At 48.1% G+C, this 17,492-nt stretch overlaps 1 protein-coding gene across 1 annotated transcript in view; it reads right to left on the bottom strand.

Moving 5' to 3' along the window:
* Positions 1-17,492, bottom strand: part of LOC134889019 (uncharacterized) — a 391,009-nt gene that overhangs the window by 303,088 nt on the left and 70,429 nt on the right. The window contains exon 3 of the mRNA XM_063913347.1: positions 13,435-13,484. Within this exon, the coding sequence (XP_063769417.1) occupies positions 13,435-13,484 (50 nt within the window). The remainder of the gene's footprint in view (positions 1-13,434; positions 13,485-17,492) is intronic.

The raw sequence follows: 17,492 nt of genomic DNA, 5'->3' as shown, positions 1-17,492 counted from the left end.
GGTACTTAATTGCTGCCCAGGGCGCCCCCCCCCCCCCCTGCGCCCTGCACCCTACAGTGACCGGAGTGTGTGGGTTAGTGTGGGAGCAATGGCGCACATCTGCAGTGCTGTGCGCTACCTCATGGAAGACAGGAGTCTTCTGCCGCCGATTTCGATGTCTTCTTGCTTCTGCCGGCTTCTGTCTTCTGGCTCTGCGAGGGGGACGGCGGCGCGGCTCCGGGAACGGACGACCAAGGTTAAGATCCTGTGTTCGAACCCTCTGGAGCTAATGGTGTCCAGTAGCCTAAGAAGCGCAACCTAGCCGCAGTTAGTAGGTTTGCTTCTCTCCCCTCAGTCCCTCGTAGCAGAGAGTCTGTTGCCAGCAGAAGCTCTCTGAAAATAAAAAACCTAACTAAAATACTTTCTTATTAGCAAGCTCAGGAGAGCCCACTAAAAGTACCCAGCTCTGGCCGGGCACAGATTCTAACTGAGGTCTGGAGGAGGGGCATAGAGGGAGGAGCCAGTGCACACCAGTAGTACTAAATCTTTCTTAGAGTGCCCAGTCTCCTGCGGAGCCCGTCTATTCCCCATGGTCCTTACGGAGTCCCCAGCATCCACTAGGACGTTAGAGAAAAAAATAAGAATTTACTTACCGATAATTCTATTTCTCGTAGTCCGTAGTGGATGCTGGGGACTCCGTCAGGACCATGGGGAATAGCGGCTCCGCAGGAGACAGGGCACAAAAGTAAAAGCTTTAGGATCAGGTGGTGTGCACTGGCTCCTCCCCCTATGACCCTCCTCCAAGCCTCAGTTAGGATACTGTGCCCGGACGAGCGTACACAATAAGGAAGGATTTTGAATCCCGGGTAAGACTCATACCAGCCACACCAATCACACTGTACAACCTGTGATCTGAACCCAGTTAACAGCATGATAACAGCGGAGCCTCTGAAAAGATGGCTCACAACAATAATAACCCGATTTTTGTAACAATAACTATGTACAAGTATTGCAGACAATCCGCACTTGGGATGGGCGCCCAGCATCCACTACGGACTACGAGAAATAGAATTATCGGTAAGTAAATTCTTATTTTCTCTGACGTCCTAAGTGGATGCTGGGGACTCCGTCAGGACCATGGGGATTATACCAAAGCTCCCAAACGGGCGGGAGAGTGCGGATGACTCTGCAGCACCGAGTGAGAGAACTCCAGGTCCTCCTCAGCCAGGGTGTGCCCCTGACCAAGTAGCAGCTCGGCAAAGTTGTAAAGCCGAGACCCCTCGGGCAGCCGCCCAAGATGAGCCCACCTTCCTTGTGGAATGGGCATTTACATATTTTGGCTGTGGCAGGCCTGCCACAGAATGTGCAAGCTGAATTGTACTACACATCCAACTAGCAATCGTCTGCTTAGAAGCAAGAGCACCCAGTTTGTTGGGTGCATACAGGATAACAGCAAGTCAGTTTTCCTGACTCCAGCCGTCCTGGAAACCTATATTTTCAGGGCCCTGACAACATCTAGCAACTTGGAGTCCTCCAAGTCCCTAGTAGCCGCAGGTACCACAATAAGCTGGTTCAGGTGAAACGCTGACACCACCTTAGGGAGAAACTGGGGACGAGTCCGCAGCTCTGCCCTGTCCGAATGGACAATCAGATATGGTCTTTTGTGAGACAAAGCCGCCAATTCTGACACTCGCCTGGCCGAGGCCAGGGCCAACATCATGGTCACTTTCCATGTGAGATATTTCAAATCCACAGATTTGTGCGGTTTAAACCAATGTGATTTGAGGAATCCCAGAACTACGTTGAGATCCCACAGTGCCACTGGAGGCACAAAAGGGGGTTGTATATGCAGTACTCCCTTGACAAACTTCTGGACTTCAGGAACTGAAGCCAATTCTTTCTGGAAGAAAATCGACAGGGCCGAAATTTGAACCTTAATGGACCCCAATTTGAGGCCCATAGACACTCCTGTTTGCAGGAAATGCAGGAATCGACCGAGTTGAAATTTCTTCGTGGGGCCTTCCTGGCCTCACACCACGCAACATATTTTCGCCACATGTGGTGATAATGTTGTGCGGTCACCTCCTTCCTGGCTTTGACCAGGGTAGGAATGACCTCTTCCGGAATGCCTTTTTCCCTTAGGATCCGGCGTTCAACCGCCATGCCGTCAAACGCAGCCGCGGTAAGTCTTGGAACAGACATGGTACTTGCTGAAGCAAGTCCCTTCTTAGCGGCAGAGGCCATGAGTCCTCTGTGAGCATCTCTTGAAGTTCCGGGTACCAAGTCCTTCTTGGCCAATCCGGAGCCACGAGTATAGTTCTTACTCCTCTACGTCTTATAATTCTCAGTACCTTAGGTATGAGAAGCAGAGGAGGGAACACATACACCGACTGGTACACCCACGGTGTTACCAGAACGTCCACAGCTATTGCCTGAGGGTCTCTTGACCTGGCGCAATACCTGTCCAGTTTTTTGTTCAGGCGGGACGCCATCATGTCCACCTTTGGTCTTTCCCAACGGTTCACAATCATGTGGAAGACTTCCCGATGAAGTCCCCACTCTCCCGGGTGGAGGTCGTGCTGAGGAAGTCTGCTTCCCAGTTGTCCACTCCCGGAATGAACACTGCTGACAGTGCTATCACATGATTTTCCGCCCAGCGAAGAATCCTTGCAGTTTCTGCCATTGCCCTCCTGCTTCTTGTGCCGCCCTGTCTGTTTACGTGGGCGACTGCCGTGATGTTGTCCCACTGGATCAATACCGGCTGACCTTGAAGCAGAGGTCTTGCTAAGCTTAGAGCATTGTAAATTGCTCTTAGCTCCAGTATATTTATGTGGAGAGAAGTCTCCAGACTTGATCACACTCCCTGGAAATTTTTTCCTTGTGTGACTGCTCCCCAGCCTTTCAGGCTGGCATCCGTGGTCACCAGGACCCAGTCCTGAATGCCGAATCTGTGGCCCTTTAGTAGATGAGCACTCTGCAGCCACCACAGAAGAGACACCCTTGTCCTTGGAGACAGGGTTATCCGCTGATGCATCTGAAGATGCGATCCGGACCATTTTTCCAGCAGATCCCACTGAAAAGTTCTTGCGTGAAATCTGCCGAATGGAATCGCTTCGTAAGAAGCCACCATTTTTCCCAGGACCCTTGTGCAATGATGCACTGACACTTTTCCTGGTTTTAGGAGGTTCCTGACTAGCTCGGATAACTCCCTGGCTTTCTCCTCCGGGAGAAACACCTTTTTCTGGACTGTGTCCAGAATCATCCCTAGGAACAGCAGACGTGTCGTCGGAGACAGCTGCGATTTTGGAATATTTAGAATCCACCCGTGCTGTCGTAGAACTACTTGAGATAGTGCTACTCCGACCTCCAACTGTTCTCTGGACCTTGCCCTTATCAGGAGATCGTCCAAGTAAGGGATAATTAAGACGCCTTTTCTTTGAAGAAGAATCATCATTTCGGCCATTACCTTGGTAAAGACCCGGGGTGCCGTGGACAATCCAAACGGCAGCTTCTGAAACTGATAGTGACAGTTTTGTACCACGAACCTGAGGTACCCTTGGTGAGAAGGGTAAATTGGGACATGGAGGTAAGCATCCTTGATGTCCAGGGACACCATATAGTCCCCTTCTTCCTGGTTCGCTATCACTGCTCTGAGTGACTCCATCTTGATTTGAACCTTTGTATGTAAGTGTTCAAATATTTCAGATTTAGAATAGGTCTCACCGAGCCGTCTGGCTTCAGTACCACAATATAGTGTGGAATAATACCCCTTTCCTTGTTGTAGGAGGGGTACTTTGATTATCACCTGCTGGGAATACAGCTTGTGAATTGTTTCCAATACTGCCTCCCTGTCGGAGGGAGACGTTGGTAAAGCAGACTTCAGGAACCTGCGAGGGGGAGACGTCTCGAATCTCCAATCTGTACCCCTGGGATACTACTTGTAGGATCCAGGGGTCCACTTGCGAGTGAGACCACTGCGCGCTGAAACTCTTGAGACGACCCCCCACTGCACCTGAGTCCGCTTGTACGGCCCCAGCGTCATGCTGAGGACTTGGCAAAAGCGGTGGAGGGCTTCTGTTCCTGGGAATGGGCTGCCTGCTGCAGTCTTCTTCCCTTTCCTCTATCCCTGGGCAGATATGACTGGCCTTTTGCCTGCTTGCCCTTATGGGGACGAAAGGACTGAGGCTGAAAAGACGGTGTCTTTTTCTGCTGAGATGTGACTTGGGGTAAAAAAGGTGGATTTTCCAGCTGTTGCCGTGGCCACCAGGTCCGATGGACCGACCCCAAATAACTCCTCCCCTTTATACGGCAATACTTCCATGTGCCGTTTGGAATCTGCATCACCTGACCACTGTCGTGTCCATAAACATCTTCTGGCAGATATGGACATCGCACTTACTCTTGATGCCAGAGTGCAAATATCCCTCTGTGCATCTCGCATATATAGAAAAGCATCCTTTAAATGCTCTATAGTCAATAAAATACTGTCCCTGTCAAGGGTATCAATATTTTCAGTCAGGGAATCCGACCAAGCCACCCCAGCGCTGCACATCCAGGCTGAGGCGATCGCTGGTCGCAGTATAACACCAGTATGTGTGTATATACTTTTTAGGATATTTTCCAGCCTCCTATCAGCTGGCTCCTTGAGGGCGGCCGTATCTGGAGATAACGCCACTTGTTTTGATAAGCGTGTGAGCGCCTTATCCACCCTAAGGGGTGTTTCCCAACGCGCCCTAACTTCTGGCGGGAAAGGGTATAACGCCAATAATTTTCTATCGGGGGAACCCACGCATCATCACACACTTCATTTAATTTATCTGATTCAGGAAAAACTACAGGTAGTTTTTTCACACCCCACATAATACCCTCTTTTGTGGTACTTGTAGTATCAGAAATATGTAACACCTCCTTCATTGCCCTTAACATGTAACGTGTAGCCCAAATGGAAAATACGTTTGTTTCTTCACCGTCGACACTGGAGTCAGTGTCCGTGTCTGTGTCTGTGTCGACCGACTGAGGTAAATGGGCGTTTTAAAGCCCCTGACGGTGTTTGAGACGCCTGGACAGGTACTAATTGCGTCTCATGTCGTCAACCGACCTTGCAGCGTGTTGACATTATCACGTAATTCCCTAAATAAGCCATCCATTCCGGTGTCGACCCCCTAGAGAGTGACATCACCATTACAGGCAATTGCTCCGCCTCCTCACCAACATCGTCCTCATACATGTCGACACACACGTACCGACACACAGCACACACACAGGGAATGCTCTGATAGAGGACAGGACCCCACTAGCCCTTTGGGGAGACAGAGGGAGAGTTTGCCAGCACACACCAAAACGCTATATTATACAGGGACAACCTTATATAAGTGTTTTCCCTTATAGCATCTTAATATATAATAATATCGCCAAATAAGTGCCCCCCCTCTCTGTTTTAACCCTGTTTCTGTAGTGCAGTGCAGGGGAGAGCCTGGGAGCCTTCCTAGCAGCGGAGCTGTGTAGGAAAATGGCGCTGTGTGCTGAGGAGAATAGGCCCCGCCCCCTTTTCGGCGGGCTTCTTCTCCCGTTTTTCTGACAACCTGGCAGGGGTTAAATACATCCATATAGCCCCAGGGGCTATATGTGATGTATTTTTAGCCAGCATAGGTACTTTCATTGCTACCCAGGGCGCCCCCCCAAGCGCCCTGCACCCTCAGTGACCGTTGGTGTGAAGTGTGCTGAGAGCAATGGCGCACAGCTGCAGTGCTGTGCGCTACCTCATGAAGACTGAGAAGTCTTCAGCCGCCGATTTCTGGACCTCTTCTCTCTTCAGCATCTGCAAGGGGGTCGGCGGCGCGGCTCCGGTGACCCATCCAGGCTGTACCTGTGATCGTCCCTCTGGAGCTAGTGTCCAGTAGCCTAAGAAGCCAATCCATCCTGCACGCAGGTGAGTTCACTTCTTCTCCCCTAAGTCCCTCGTTGCAGTGAGCCTGTTGCCAGCAGGACTCACTGAAAATAAAAAACCTAACAAAACTTTTACTCTAAGCAGCTCTTTAGGAGAGCCACCTAGATTGCACCCTTCTCGGCCGGGCACAAAAACCTAACTAAGGCTTGGAGGAAGGTCATAGGGGGAGGAGCCAGTGCACACCACCTGATCCTAAAGCTTTTACTTTTGTGCCCTGTCTCCTGCGGAGCCGCTATTCCCCATGGTCCTGACGGAGTCCCCAGCATCCACTTAGGACGTCAGAGAAATATATATATATGTATAACATGGCTCTACACATAAAGTAGTAACAAGAAGTATGCATAAAACACAACAGAAAAAGGTACGGACATGCATATAAATACACAAATGAATTTAGAGGGTGTGGACATCAGTGTACACAGAACCCAGGCTCTACATCAATGGTCCAAAGGAACATCAGTATGTTTACACAGTCTGGATTGACACCACCTGTCCCATAATGGGCCATAGAGTTGCAACTCTTGTAAATATACCTTTCGTGGTTGGAACCCTCATTAACTAAGGCTGTTTATCTGAAAATGTGAGGGGGTTATTATCATTTTCTCTATCGTCCTAAGTGGATGCTGGGGTTCCTGAAAGGACCATGGGGAATAGCGGCTCCGCAGGAGACAGGGCACAAAAAAGTAAAGCTTTACTAGGTCAGGTGGTGTGCACTGGCTCCTCCCCCCATGACCCTCCTCCAGACTCCAGTTAGATTTTGTGCCCGAACGAGAAGGGTGCAATCTAGGTGGCTCTCCTAAAGAGCTGCTTAGAGAAAGTTTAGTTTAGGTTTTTTTTTTTTCTTTACAGTGAGTCCTGCTGGCAACAGGATCACTGCAACGTGGGACTTAGGGGGAAAGTAGTAAACTCACCTGCATGCAGAGTGGATTTGCTGCTTGGCTACTGGACACCATTAGCTCCAGAGGGATCGAACACAGGCCCAGCCGTGGAGTCCGGTCCCGGAGCCGCGCCGCCGACCCCCTTGCAGATGCTGAAGCGTGAAGAGGTCCGGAAACCGGCGGCTGAAGACTCCTCAGTCTTCATAAGGTAGCGCACAGCACTGCAGCTGTGCGCCATTTTCCTCTCAGCACACTTCACTGGGCAGTCACTGAGGGTGCAGAGCGCTGGGGGGGGGCGCTCTGAGAGGCAAATATAAACCTTATACAAGGCTAAAAATACCTCACATATAGCCCATAGGGGCTATATGGAGATATTTAACCCCTGCCTGACTGGAAAAATAGCGGGAGAAGAACCCGCCGAAAAAGGGGCGGGGCCTATCTCCTCAGCACACGGCGCCATTTTCTGTCACAGCTCCGCTGGTCAGAACGGCTCCCAGGTCTCTCCCCTGCACTGCACTACAGAAACAGGGTAAAACAGAGAGGGGGGGCACATTAATGGCTATATATATATATATTAAAGCAGCTATAAGGGAGCACTTAATATAAGGATATCCCTTGTATATATAGCGCTTTGTGGTGTGTGCTGGCAGACTCTCCCTCTGTCTCCCCAAAAGGGCTAGTGGGTCCTGTCTTCATTAGAGCATTCCCTGTGAGTTTGCGGTGTGTGTCGGTACGTGGTGTCGACATGTATGAGGACGATATTGGTGTGGAGGCGGAGCAATTGCCAAATATGCAGATGTCACCCCCCAGGGGGTCGACACCAGAATGGATGCCTTTATTTGTGGAATTACGTGATGGTTTATCTTCCCTTAAACAGTCAGTTGAGGACATGAGGCGGCCGGACAATCAATTAATGCCTGTCCAGGCGCCTCAAACACCGTCAGGGGCTGTAAAACGCCCTTTGCCTCAGTCGGTCGACACAGACCCAGACACGGGCACTGATTCCAGTGACGACGGTAGAAATTCAAACGTATTTTCCAGTAGGGCCACACGTTATATGATTTTGGCAATGAAGGAGACGTTACATTTAGCTGATACTACAGATACCGTAAAACAGGGTATTATGTATGGTGTGAAAAAACTACAAACAGTTTTTCCTGAATCAGAAGAATTAAATGACGTGTGTGATGAAGCGTGGGTTGCTCCTGATAAAAAGTTGATAATTTCAAAAAAGTTATTGGCATTATACCCTTTCCCGCCAGAGGTTAGGGCGCGCTGGGAAACACCCCCTAAGGTGGACAAGGCGCTCACACGCTTATCCAAACAAGTGGCGTTACCCTCTCCTGAGACGGCCGCACTTAAGGATCCATCAGATAGAAAGATGGAAGTTATTCAAAAGAATATATACACACATGCAGGTGTTATACTACGACCAGCTATAGCAACTGCCTGGATGTGCAGTGCTGGAGTAGTTTGGTCAGAATCCCTGATTGAAAATATTGATACCCTAGATAGGGACAATGTTTTACTGTCGTTAGAACAAATAAAGGATGCATTTATCTATATGCGTGATGCACAGAGGGATATTTGCACACTGGCATCTCGGGTGAGTGCTATGTCCATTTCAGCCAGAAGAGCCTTATGGACACGACAGTGGACAGGCGATGCGGATTCAAAACGTCACATGGAGGTTTTGCCGTATAAAGGGGAGGAGTTATTTGGAGTTGGTCTATCAGACTTGGTGGCCACGGCTACTGCCGGGAAATCCACTTTTTTACCTCAAGTCACTCCCCAACAGAGAAAGGCACCGACCTTTCAACCGCAGCCTTTTCGCTCCTACAAAAATAAGAGAGCAAAGGGCTTGTCGTACCTGCCACGAGGCAGAGGAAGAGGGAAGAGACACCAACAGGCAGCTCCTTCCCAGGAACAGAAGCCCTCCCCGGCTCCTGCAAAAACCTCAGCATGACGCTGGGGCCTCTCAAGCGGACTCGGGGACAGTGGGGGGCCGTCTCAAAAATTACAGCGCGCAGTGGGCTCACTCGCAGGTAGACCCCTGGATCCTGCAGATAATATCTCAGGGGTACAGGTTGGAACTAGAGACGGATCCTCCTCATCGTTTCCTGAAGTCTGCCTTACCAACCGTCTCTTCCGAAAGGGAGAGGGTGTTGGAAGCCATTCACAAGCTGTACGCTCAGCAGGTGATAGTCAAAGTACCCCTATTACAACAAGGAAAGGGGTATTATTCCACTCTATTTGTGGTACCGAAGCCGGATGGCTCGGTAAGGCCTATTCTAAATCTGAAGTCCTTGAACCTCTACATAAAAAAGTTCAAGTTCAAGATGGAGTCACTCAGAGCAGTGATAGCGAACCTGGAAGAAGGGGACTTTATGGTATCCTTGGACATCAAGGATGCGTATCTACACGTTCCGATTTACCCCGCACACCAGGGGTACCTCAGGTTCATTGTTCAAAACTGTCACTATCAGTTTCAGACGCTGCCGTTCGGATTGTCCACGGCGCCTCGGGTCTTTACCAAGGTAATGGCCGAGATGATGATTCTTCTTCGAAGAAAAGGCGTATTAGTTATCCCATACTTGGACGATCTCCTAATAAGGGCAAGGTCCAGAGAACAGCTGGAGACAGCTTTAGCACTATCTCAAGAGGTGCTAAGACAACACGGGTGGATTCTGAATATTCCAAAATCCCATTTAATCCCGACAACTCGTCTGCTGTTCCTAGGAATGATTCTGGACACGGTTCAGAAAAAGGTTTTCCTTCCAGAGGAAAAAGCCAAGGAGTTATCCGATCTGGTCAGGAACCTCCTAAAACCAGGAAAAGTGTCAGTACATCAATGCACAAGAGTCCTGGGAAAAATGGTGGCTTCTTACGAAGCAATTCCATTCGGCAGATTCCATGCAAGAATATTCCAAAGGGATCTGTTGGACAAATGGTCAGGGTCGCATCTGCAGATGCACCTGCGAATAACCCTGTCACCAAAGACAAGGGTGTCACTTCTGTGGTGGTTGCAGAAGGCTCACCTATTAGAAGGCCGCAGATTCGGCATTCAGGATTGGATCCTGGTGACCACGGACGCCAGCCTGAGAGGCTGGGGAGCAGTCACACAAGGAAGAAACTTCCAGGGAGTATGGACGAGTCTGGAAAAGTCTCTTCACATAAACATTCTGGAACTAAGAGCAATCTACAATGCTCTAAGCCAGGCGGAACTTCTCCTGCAAGGAAAGCCGGTGTTGATTCAGTCGGACAACATCACGGCGGTCGCCCATGTAAACAGGCAGGGCGGCACAAGAAGCAGGAGTGCAATGGCAGAAGCTGCCAAGATTCTTCGCTGGGCGGAGAATCACGTGATAGCACTGTCAGCAGTGTTCATCCCGGGCGTGGACAACTGGGAAGCAGACTTCCTCAGCAGACACGATCTTCATCCGGGAGAGTGGGGTCTACATCCAGAAGTCTTCAACATGTTAATAGACCGTTGGGAAAGACCAATTGTAGACATGATGGCGTCTCGCCTCAACAAGAAACTGGACAAATATTGCGCCAGGTCAAGAGATCCACAGGCAATAGCTGTGGACGCACTGGTAACTCCTTGGGTGTACCAGTCAGTGTATGTGTTTCCTCCTCTGCCGCTCATACCAAAGGTATTGAAGATCATACGGCAAAGAAGAGTAAGAACAATACTAGTGGTTCCGGATTGGCCGAGAAGGACTTGGTATCCGGAACTTCAAGAGATGCTCACGGACGAACCGTGGCCTCTACCTCTGAGAAGGGACCTGCTACAGCAGGGTCCCTGTCTTTTTCAAGACTTACCGCGGCTGCGTTTGACGGCATGGCGGTTGAACGCCAGATCCTAAAAGGGAAAGGCATTCCAGAAGAAGTCATTCCTACCTTGATTAAGGCACGGAAGGAAGTCACCGTGAAACATTATCACCGCATTTGGCGAAAATATGTAGCGTGGTGCGAGGATCGGAGGGTTCCGACGGAGGAATTCCAACTGGGTCGTTTCCTACATTTCCTGCAATCAGGATTATCTATGGGTCTCAAATTGGGATCCATTAAGGTTCAAATTTCGGCCCTGTCAATATTCTTCCAAAAAGAATTGGCCTCTGTCCCTGAGGTCCAGACTTTTGTCAAGGGAGTACTGCATATACAGCCTCCTGTGGTGCCTCCGGTGGCACCGTGGGATCTAAATGTAGTTTTAGATTTCCTCAAATCCCATTGGTTTGAACCATTGAAAAAGGTGGATTTGAAATATCTCACATTGAAAGTGACTATGTTACTAGCCCTGGCCTCTGCCAGGAGAGTATCTGAATTGGCGGCTTTATCTTATAAAAGTCCTTATCTAATCTTCCATTCGGATAGGGCAGAACTGCGGACTCGTCCGCATTTTCTCCCTAAAGTGGTATCAGCATTTCATCTGAACCAACCTATTGTGGTGCCTGCGGCCACTAGCGACTTGGAGGACTCCAAGTTGTTGGACGTTGTCAGAGCCTTAAGAATATACATTGCAAGGACGGCTGGAGTCAGAAAATCTGACTCGCTGTTTATATTGTATGCACCCAACAAGTTGGGCGCACCTGCTTCTAAGCAGTCGATTGCTCGTTGGATTTGTAACACAATTCAACTTGCACATTCTGTGGCAGGCCTGCCACAGCCTAAAACTGTAAAAGCCCACTCCACAAGGAAGGTGGGCTCATCTTGGGCGGCTGCCCGAGGGGTCTCGGCATTACAACTCTGCCGAGCAGCTACGTGGTCGGGGGAGAACACGTTTGTAAAATTTTACAAATTTGATACCCTGGCAAAGGAGGACCTGGAGTTCTCTCATTCGGTGCTGCAGAGTCATCCGCACTCTCCCGCCCGTTTGGGAGCTTTGGTATAATCCCCATGGTCCTTTCAGGAACCCCAGCATCCACTTAGGACGATAGAGAAAATAAGAATTTACTTACCGATAATTCTATTTCTCGGAGTCCGTAGTGGATGCTGGGCGCCCATCCCAAGTGCGGATTATCTGCAATACTTGTACATAGTTATTGTTAACTAATTCGGGTTATTGTTAAGGAGCCATCTTTAAGAGGCCCTTTCTGTTGTCATACTGTTAACTGGGTTTAGATCACAAGTTGTACGGTGTGATTGGTGTGGCTGGTATGAGTCTTACCCGGGATTCAAAATGCCTCCCTTATTGTGTATGCTCGTCCGGGCACAGTACCTAACTGGAGTCTGGAGGAGGGTCATGGGGGGAGGAGCCAGTGCACACCACCTGACCTAGTAAAGCTTTACTTTTTTGTGCCCTGTCTCCTGCGGAGCCGCTATTCCCCATGGTCCTTTCAGGAACCCCAGCATCCACTACGGACTCCGAGAAATAGAATTATCGGTAAGTAAATTCTTATTATAATTCACATGCAAACATTGGGGCAGATGTATTAAGCCTAGAGAAGTGATAAATAGAAAGTGATAACGCACCAGCCAATCCCCTCCTGTCATTTTTCAAACCTGTAATGATTTGCTGGTGCGTTATCACCTTCAATGTATCACTTCTCCAGGCTTAATACATTTGCCCCCAAGTTCTTGTCGCTATAACCTTCACCAAAGTGGTAAGACAGAGTGTATCTCGATAAAGTATTACAGTATGTGTTTCTTCAAGATAAAGTCTATATAAACATATCCTAGGATACAAATGAGGAAGGGAAGGGCAGCAAGCCTAATACCATCCCAGACCTTGCTCCAAAAAGGAAAGACCACTGCACAATCCCAGAGTAGATGCCAAAGACCAATCTCAGCTGAGTCACATTTCGGACAGTTAGCATTAGTACGTAAGCCCAATGTAGATGGGAGTGTGGTATATTCAATGAAGGACATAATAATAAACCTGCTGATATATAGGGTGCAAGAATGCTGGAGTTTTAAAGAGGCAATCATTTACAAGGCAAAACCAACATGGGTTTGCCTTATAAATGATTGCCGCCTTAAAAATACAGCCAGTCTCACACAAACTCCCGCACCTCCGGCTTCTCACACCCTATTACATTTATACCCATAGAGTGGTATACTTAATGGATGCTAAAATCTGCCTCATTGGTCGAGTTAGTTAGTCTTTATAATTATTTGTATTCAATAGTAATCAAAAACAAGCAAATGTGCATTACGGGTATAACTCAGACTTGGCCGCTAATGCGGCCGCATCACAGTTTGCCTTACATCGGCATTGCGCCTACGTCCGCAACATGATTGACAGCGGTGGGCATTGGGTAGGTGGCAACACAGCATTTTGTGGGCGTGGTGGGCAAAACGGGTGCATGCCGGGAGCATTTTCGGGGCGGCTGTGTGATGTCACACGCAGCCACTCTGATTAAAAAATTGCGTTGGACCGCCTGACAGCGCAGCCAGACTGTGCTAGCAGGGGTCAACCTTAATTCAATTAAGTCCGCAATTACACTGCAGATGCATCATGAGGCGGCGCCACACACATGCTGGGCGGCCCCCAGCATGTGGGGAGATGGACGCAGATCTTGATGCGTATGCAGCGATCTGCGTCCATATCTGAATAACCCTCTAAGCTTACTGTAACTGTCTCTTTTTGCCCATTTCTTATATTAAGAGGTATTAAATATTTCTTACCTGCTCTACTCTTTCCCAGTGTGACAGAGATATCACTGCTCAGGAATAACCTTTAAAAAATATATATTAAAAAAAATCAACAGCAGTTCAGACATGCTGATATCTGTCATGTTCAAGGGAATTTGAGTTAAGGACACAGCTTTACAGGCCAGAAAACACAAGACTAGTAGCAATACATGCACTGTAACTGTATAGTAATAGAACATATCCACATAACATAAGACTGGTATGAGTAATACCTCTTTCAGATAGCAATGCCAGGTCCCAACAGGGAATTGGAAATGGGTCCTTCCCGGGTGAGACCCGGCATTGGACCTTTCACACTGCGTCCCTGACCCGGCAATATGCCGGTTCGGGTTGCCCGAGCTTTATTCCCGGGTGGAATTACCGGGTCAGGTGACCCGGGAATACGTCCATGGCCCCTTTCACACCGCGGCCCCTTTCACACCGCGGGTCGATAACGGGTTATTTGTGCGGCGTAAAATGGATACAAGCCATGCCATAACCATCTTTTTATGCGAGCTTGCATCTTAGTTTCAATGTAATGTGACAAAACCGCTTCACTAGACTGTACTGATTAATGTGATATGTAATACTTGTATATTTGTGTATGACTGAGTCTGAAACTGTATACGAAGCACAAAGAATTTGGCGTGAAAAAAGCCGCGCCCACTGCATTGTAGCTCTTTGCATAAAGTTCAGACTCAGTGCATCAGACTTAAGATTCAGACTCACGTAGATATACAAGAGTCAAATTAAATAGTGCAGTCTAGTGAAACGGTTTTGTTGCATCGCGTTGCGACTAATTAATTACCAGTGGCTATCCTGTCCAGTACATATATAGGTATTTAATGAAGGTTATTTACCACCAATAAGGCTCATGTAAAGTTGGAAGCAACCACCTCTTCCTGTGAATGTTGTTTTTTTTCCAACTGCTCATGCCAACCAAACATTCTAACACTTTTGGTTCCATGGGATGCATATTTCACTTACGACGCTTTGCGGTTAGGTAGGCAGAAAAGGGGTTTAAGGTGGCATGTAAGTGTGGCCAAAAAAGAGTAGGGGTGTCTTCATGCAAAAAATGCACCCAATGATGGCCGCAAGAAAAACTTATATGTGTCTGTTAGGAGGCGGATAATTTTCTGGTGTGCAACACCATGTGCAAAAGGTTAACCAATGAGGATGATGATTGGCAATGGCCAATCTGATTGGCTGAATTTGTCTGTATCCCTCCCACTATTAAAAATGTTGTGCCATATAGTTGCATTAATACAGTGATATCTACAAATGGTCAGCAGCAATAAAGCAGATTTCCATGTCATCTTTAAAACTAGAAGGAAAGGGATGTGTATATAGGGCCTAATTCTGAGTTGATCGCAGCAGCAAATTTGTAGTTGGGCAAAACAATGGGGGTAATTCCAAGTTGATCGCAGCAGGAATTTTGTTAGCAGTTGGGCAAAACCATGTGCACTGCAGGGGAGGCAGATATAACATGTGCAGAGAGAGTTAGATTTGGGTGGGGTGTATTCAAACTGAAATCTAAATTGCAGTGTAAAAATAAAGCAGCCAGTATTTACCCTGCACAGAAACAATATAACCCACCCAAATCTAACTCTCTCTGTACATGTTACATCTGCCCCCCTGCAGGCACATGGTTTTGCCCAACTGCTAACAAATTTGCTGCTGCGATCAACTCAGAATTACCCCCATAGTGACATCGTTAATGAGATTGAAAAAGACAAGCTGTCCACCTTTATATAATGACCCCATACTATTCCCTATATAACCATAGCTTAACCCACAATGATTCAAGTGTAGACCGTTTATCGTCTTGTTGACCTTAATGAATATTCCCATTTTCTAACTTGTACATTGTAAATACAGTTACTAATCATGTACTATATTGCGTATGAACTGTATTTTTAGCATTTATTATAACCACTGGGCAGCCACACCTCCAGGAGTAAAGCAGGCCTACCCTTGCCGAGCTGGACACATCTTGCATATACAGCCATCTCTGTAAACTTAGCAAAATGCGCTTTGATTTGGGGCTTACTTTGTGCTTGTACTCTATATCCAAATTTTGTCCAACTCAGCATGAGCCCCACTGCATACCTCCCAACTGTCCCGCTTTGGACGGCATAGTCCCACGTTTCTGGAACTGTCCCACTATTGCACCCGCAGCCCGCAGTATCCGGCGGTGGGGGAAGCAGACATCACAGAGCAGGAAGAGTCTCTGAAAGGAGCCAAGCATCTCCGGGAATGCTGGGTATGACCCCAGAGTGATGAGTCAGAGGTGTGCCACGAGGCCACTCCCCCTTCCCGAAAGCCCATGCTCCCTTTTCAGGGCATGTGTATGGTCCCACGGTGGGGGAAGCACACATCACAGAGCAGGGAGAGACTATTGGGGCAGCCAAGTCTCTCCGGGAATGCTGGGCACGCCCCTAGAGTCATGAATCAGAGGTGTGCCACGAGGCCACTCCCCCTTCCCGAAAGCAAATATTCCTTTTCAGGGCATGCATATGGTCCCGATTTCAAGATTTCAGATGTGGGGAGGTATGCACTGCTTTAAATTCAATTTTGCACAAGATAGAAAAGAAAAAAACACAAGCATCCGCAACCATGTTTGTGTGATAAAAGCAAACCATGAGAAACCACAGGGTCCAAACAGTAAATTAAACCCTATAGTACACATTAGTAACTAACCCACAGAAACAGATGAACGATGTGTTAGACCGTGAAAGAGGGCTGTACAGAACAGAAAGGACAGGGATTGAGATATGAGATTGATAGAACAGAGCACAAACAGAACTGCCAGAACGGGATGCGGTCATTTGACCGCCGATCGGGATCTCGGTGGTCACCATGCCGATGACTAGATCCTGAGCGATCTAACGCCCCGCTCGTGGGTGTCCACCGAGCCTGCTGCGTGGTGAGCGCAGCGAGCTCGCAAGGGGCTCCGTTGCACTCACCCCACCGGCATTCTCAGTCGGGATCCCGGGGTCGGTATATTGACCTCCGGGATACCCACACAGCCCCAATCCAGCAGAACAAAGGATAAGAGAGAGAGAGAGATAATTCATAGTTAGACATTCAAAAATAAAAAAGGGGCTGAGGCTATAAATTGAGCATTATCTAGAGTAAGCAACAGCCCTGAAAGGCTGAACAAGGAAAATTCTGACCTTTTTACACTGCCCGAATAACCCGGGTTATTGCTGTGTCGACCTGGGTTGCCCCTTACTATAAAAGGGTCTCTGAGGATAAACCTTGCAATCCAACCTGGGTAACGAGCAGGGTTGGACCTGTGTAACGGGGCAGTGTAAATTGGTTACCCGGGTCATCTGACCTGGGTCCCGATTACACTGTATGGAGAGTCGGCTCTCTGGTGCTTGGAGATGATGGGGTAAATTTATTTCAGTCGAATCCAACCGAGATCAATGGGGCAGATGTATTAACCTGGAGAAGGCATAAGGAAGTGATAAACCAGTGATATGTGCAAGGTGATAAAGGCACCAGCCAATCAGCTCCAATATGTAAATTAACAGTTAGGATCTGATTGGCTGGTGCCTTTATCACCTTGCACATATCACTGGTTTATCACTTCCTTATGCCTTCTCCAGGTTAATACATCTACCCCAGTCTCTGCTGACATCGGCCATTTTTATGTCTATTTTTCATACATTCATACTAAGCTCATTCGTGTTTTCCGATGTCGATGTAATTCGGAATCCAGAGCAGTGTTTTATGGGGGAGTTTTGTAAAACACTGACAAACATGACACAATGAAGCCTGGCTGGAACAGTGAGATCTGTCTATGTTTCTATGTTTAGTACAATCTGTTTTATTAGTTTAGAGAAGAACAATTGAACAGTTGAGGCAGTTAAGGCTGCAAACAGATAAAACGGGAATCAATATTCCATGGAACATAACTGTGCAATCAAAAAATGCGATTTCCTGCACAAGAACAAGGTATATACAATCATTGGCAATACAACCATAAAGTAGTGTTCCTTCTAGGCTGTTTCAGCAGGGTGCTGCACCCTGCCCATTTTTGAAAT

Source organism: Pseudophryne corroboree, chromosome 1, assembly GCF_028390025.1.
Source record: "Pseudophryne corroboree isolate aPseCor3 chromosome 1, aPseCor3.hap2, whole genome shotgun sequence".
Taxonomy (NCBI): Eukaryota; Metazoa; Chordata; class Amphibia; order Anura; family Myobatrachidae; genus Pseudophryne; species Pseudophryne corroboree.
The sequence above is the reverse complement of the archived record's forward strand: the minus strand, read 5'-3'. Positions and strand labels throughout refer to the sequence as shown.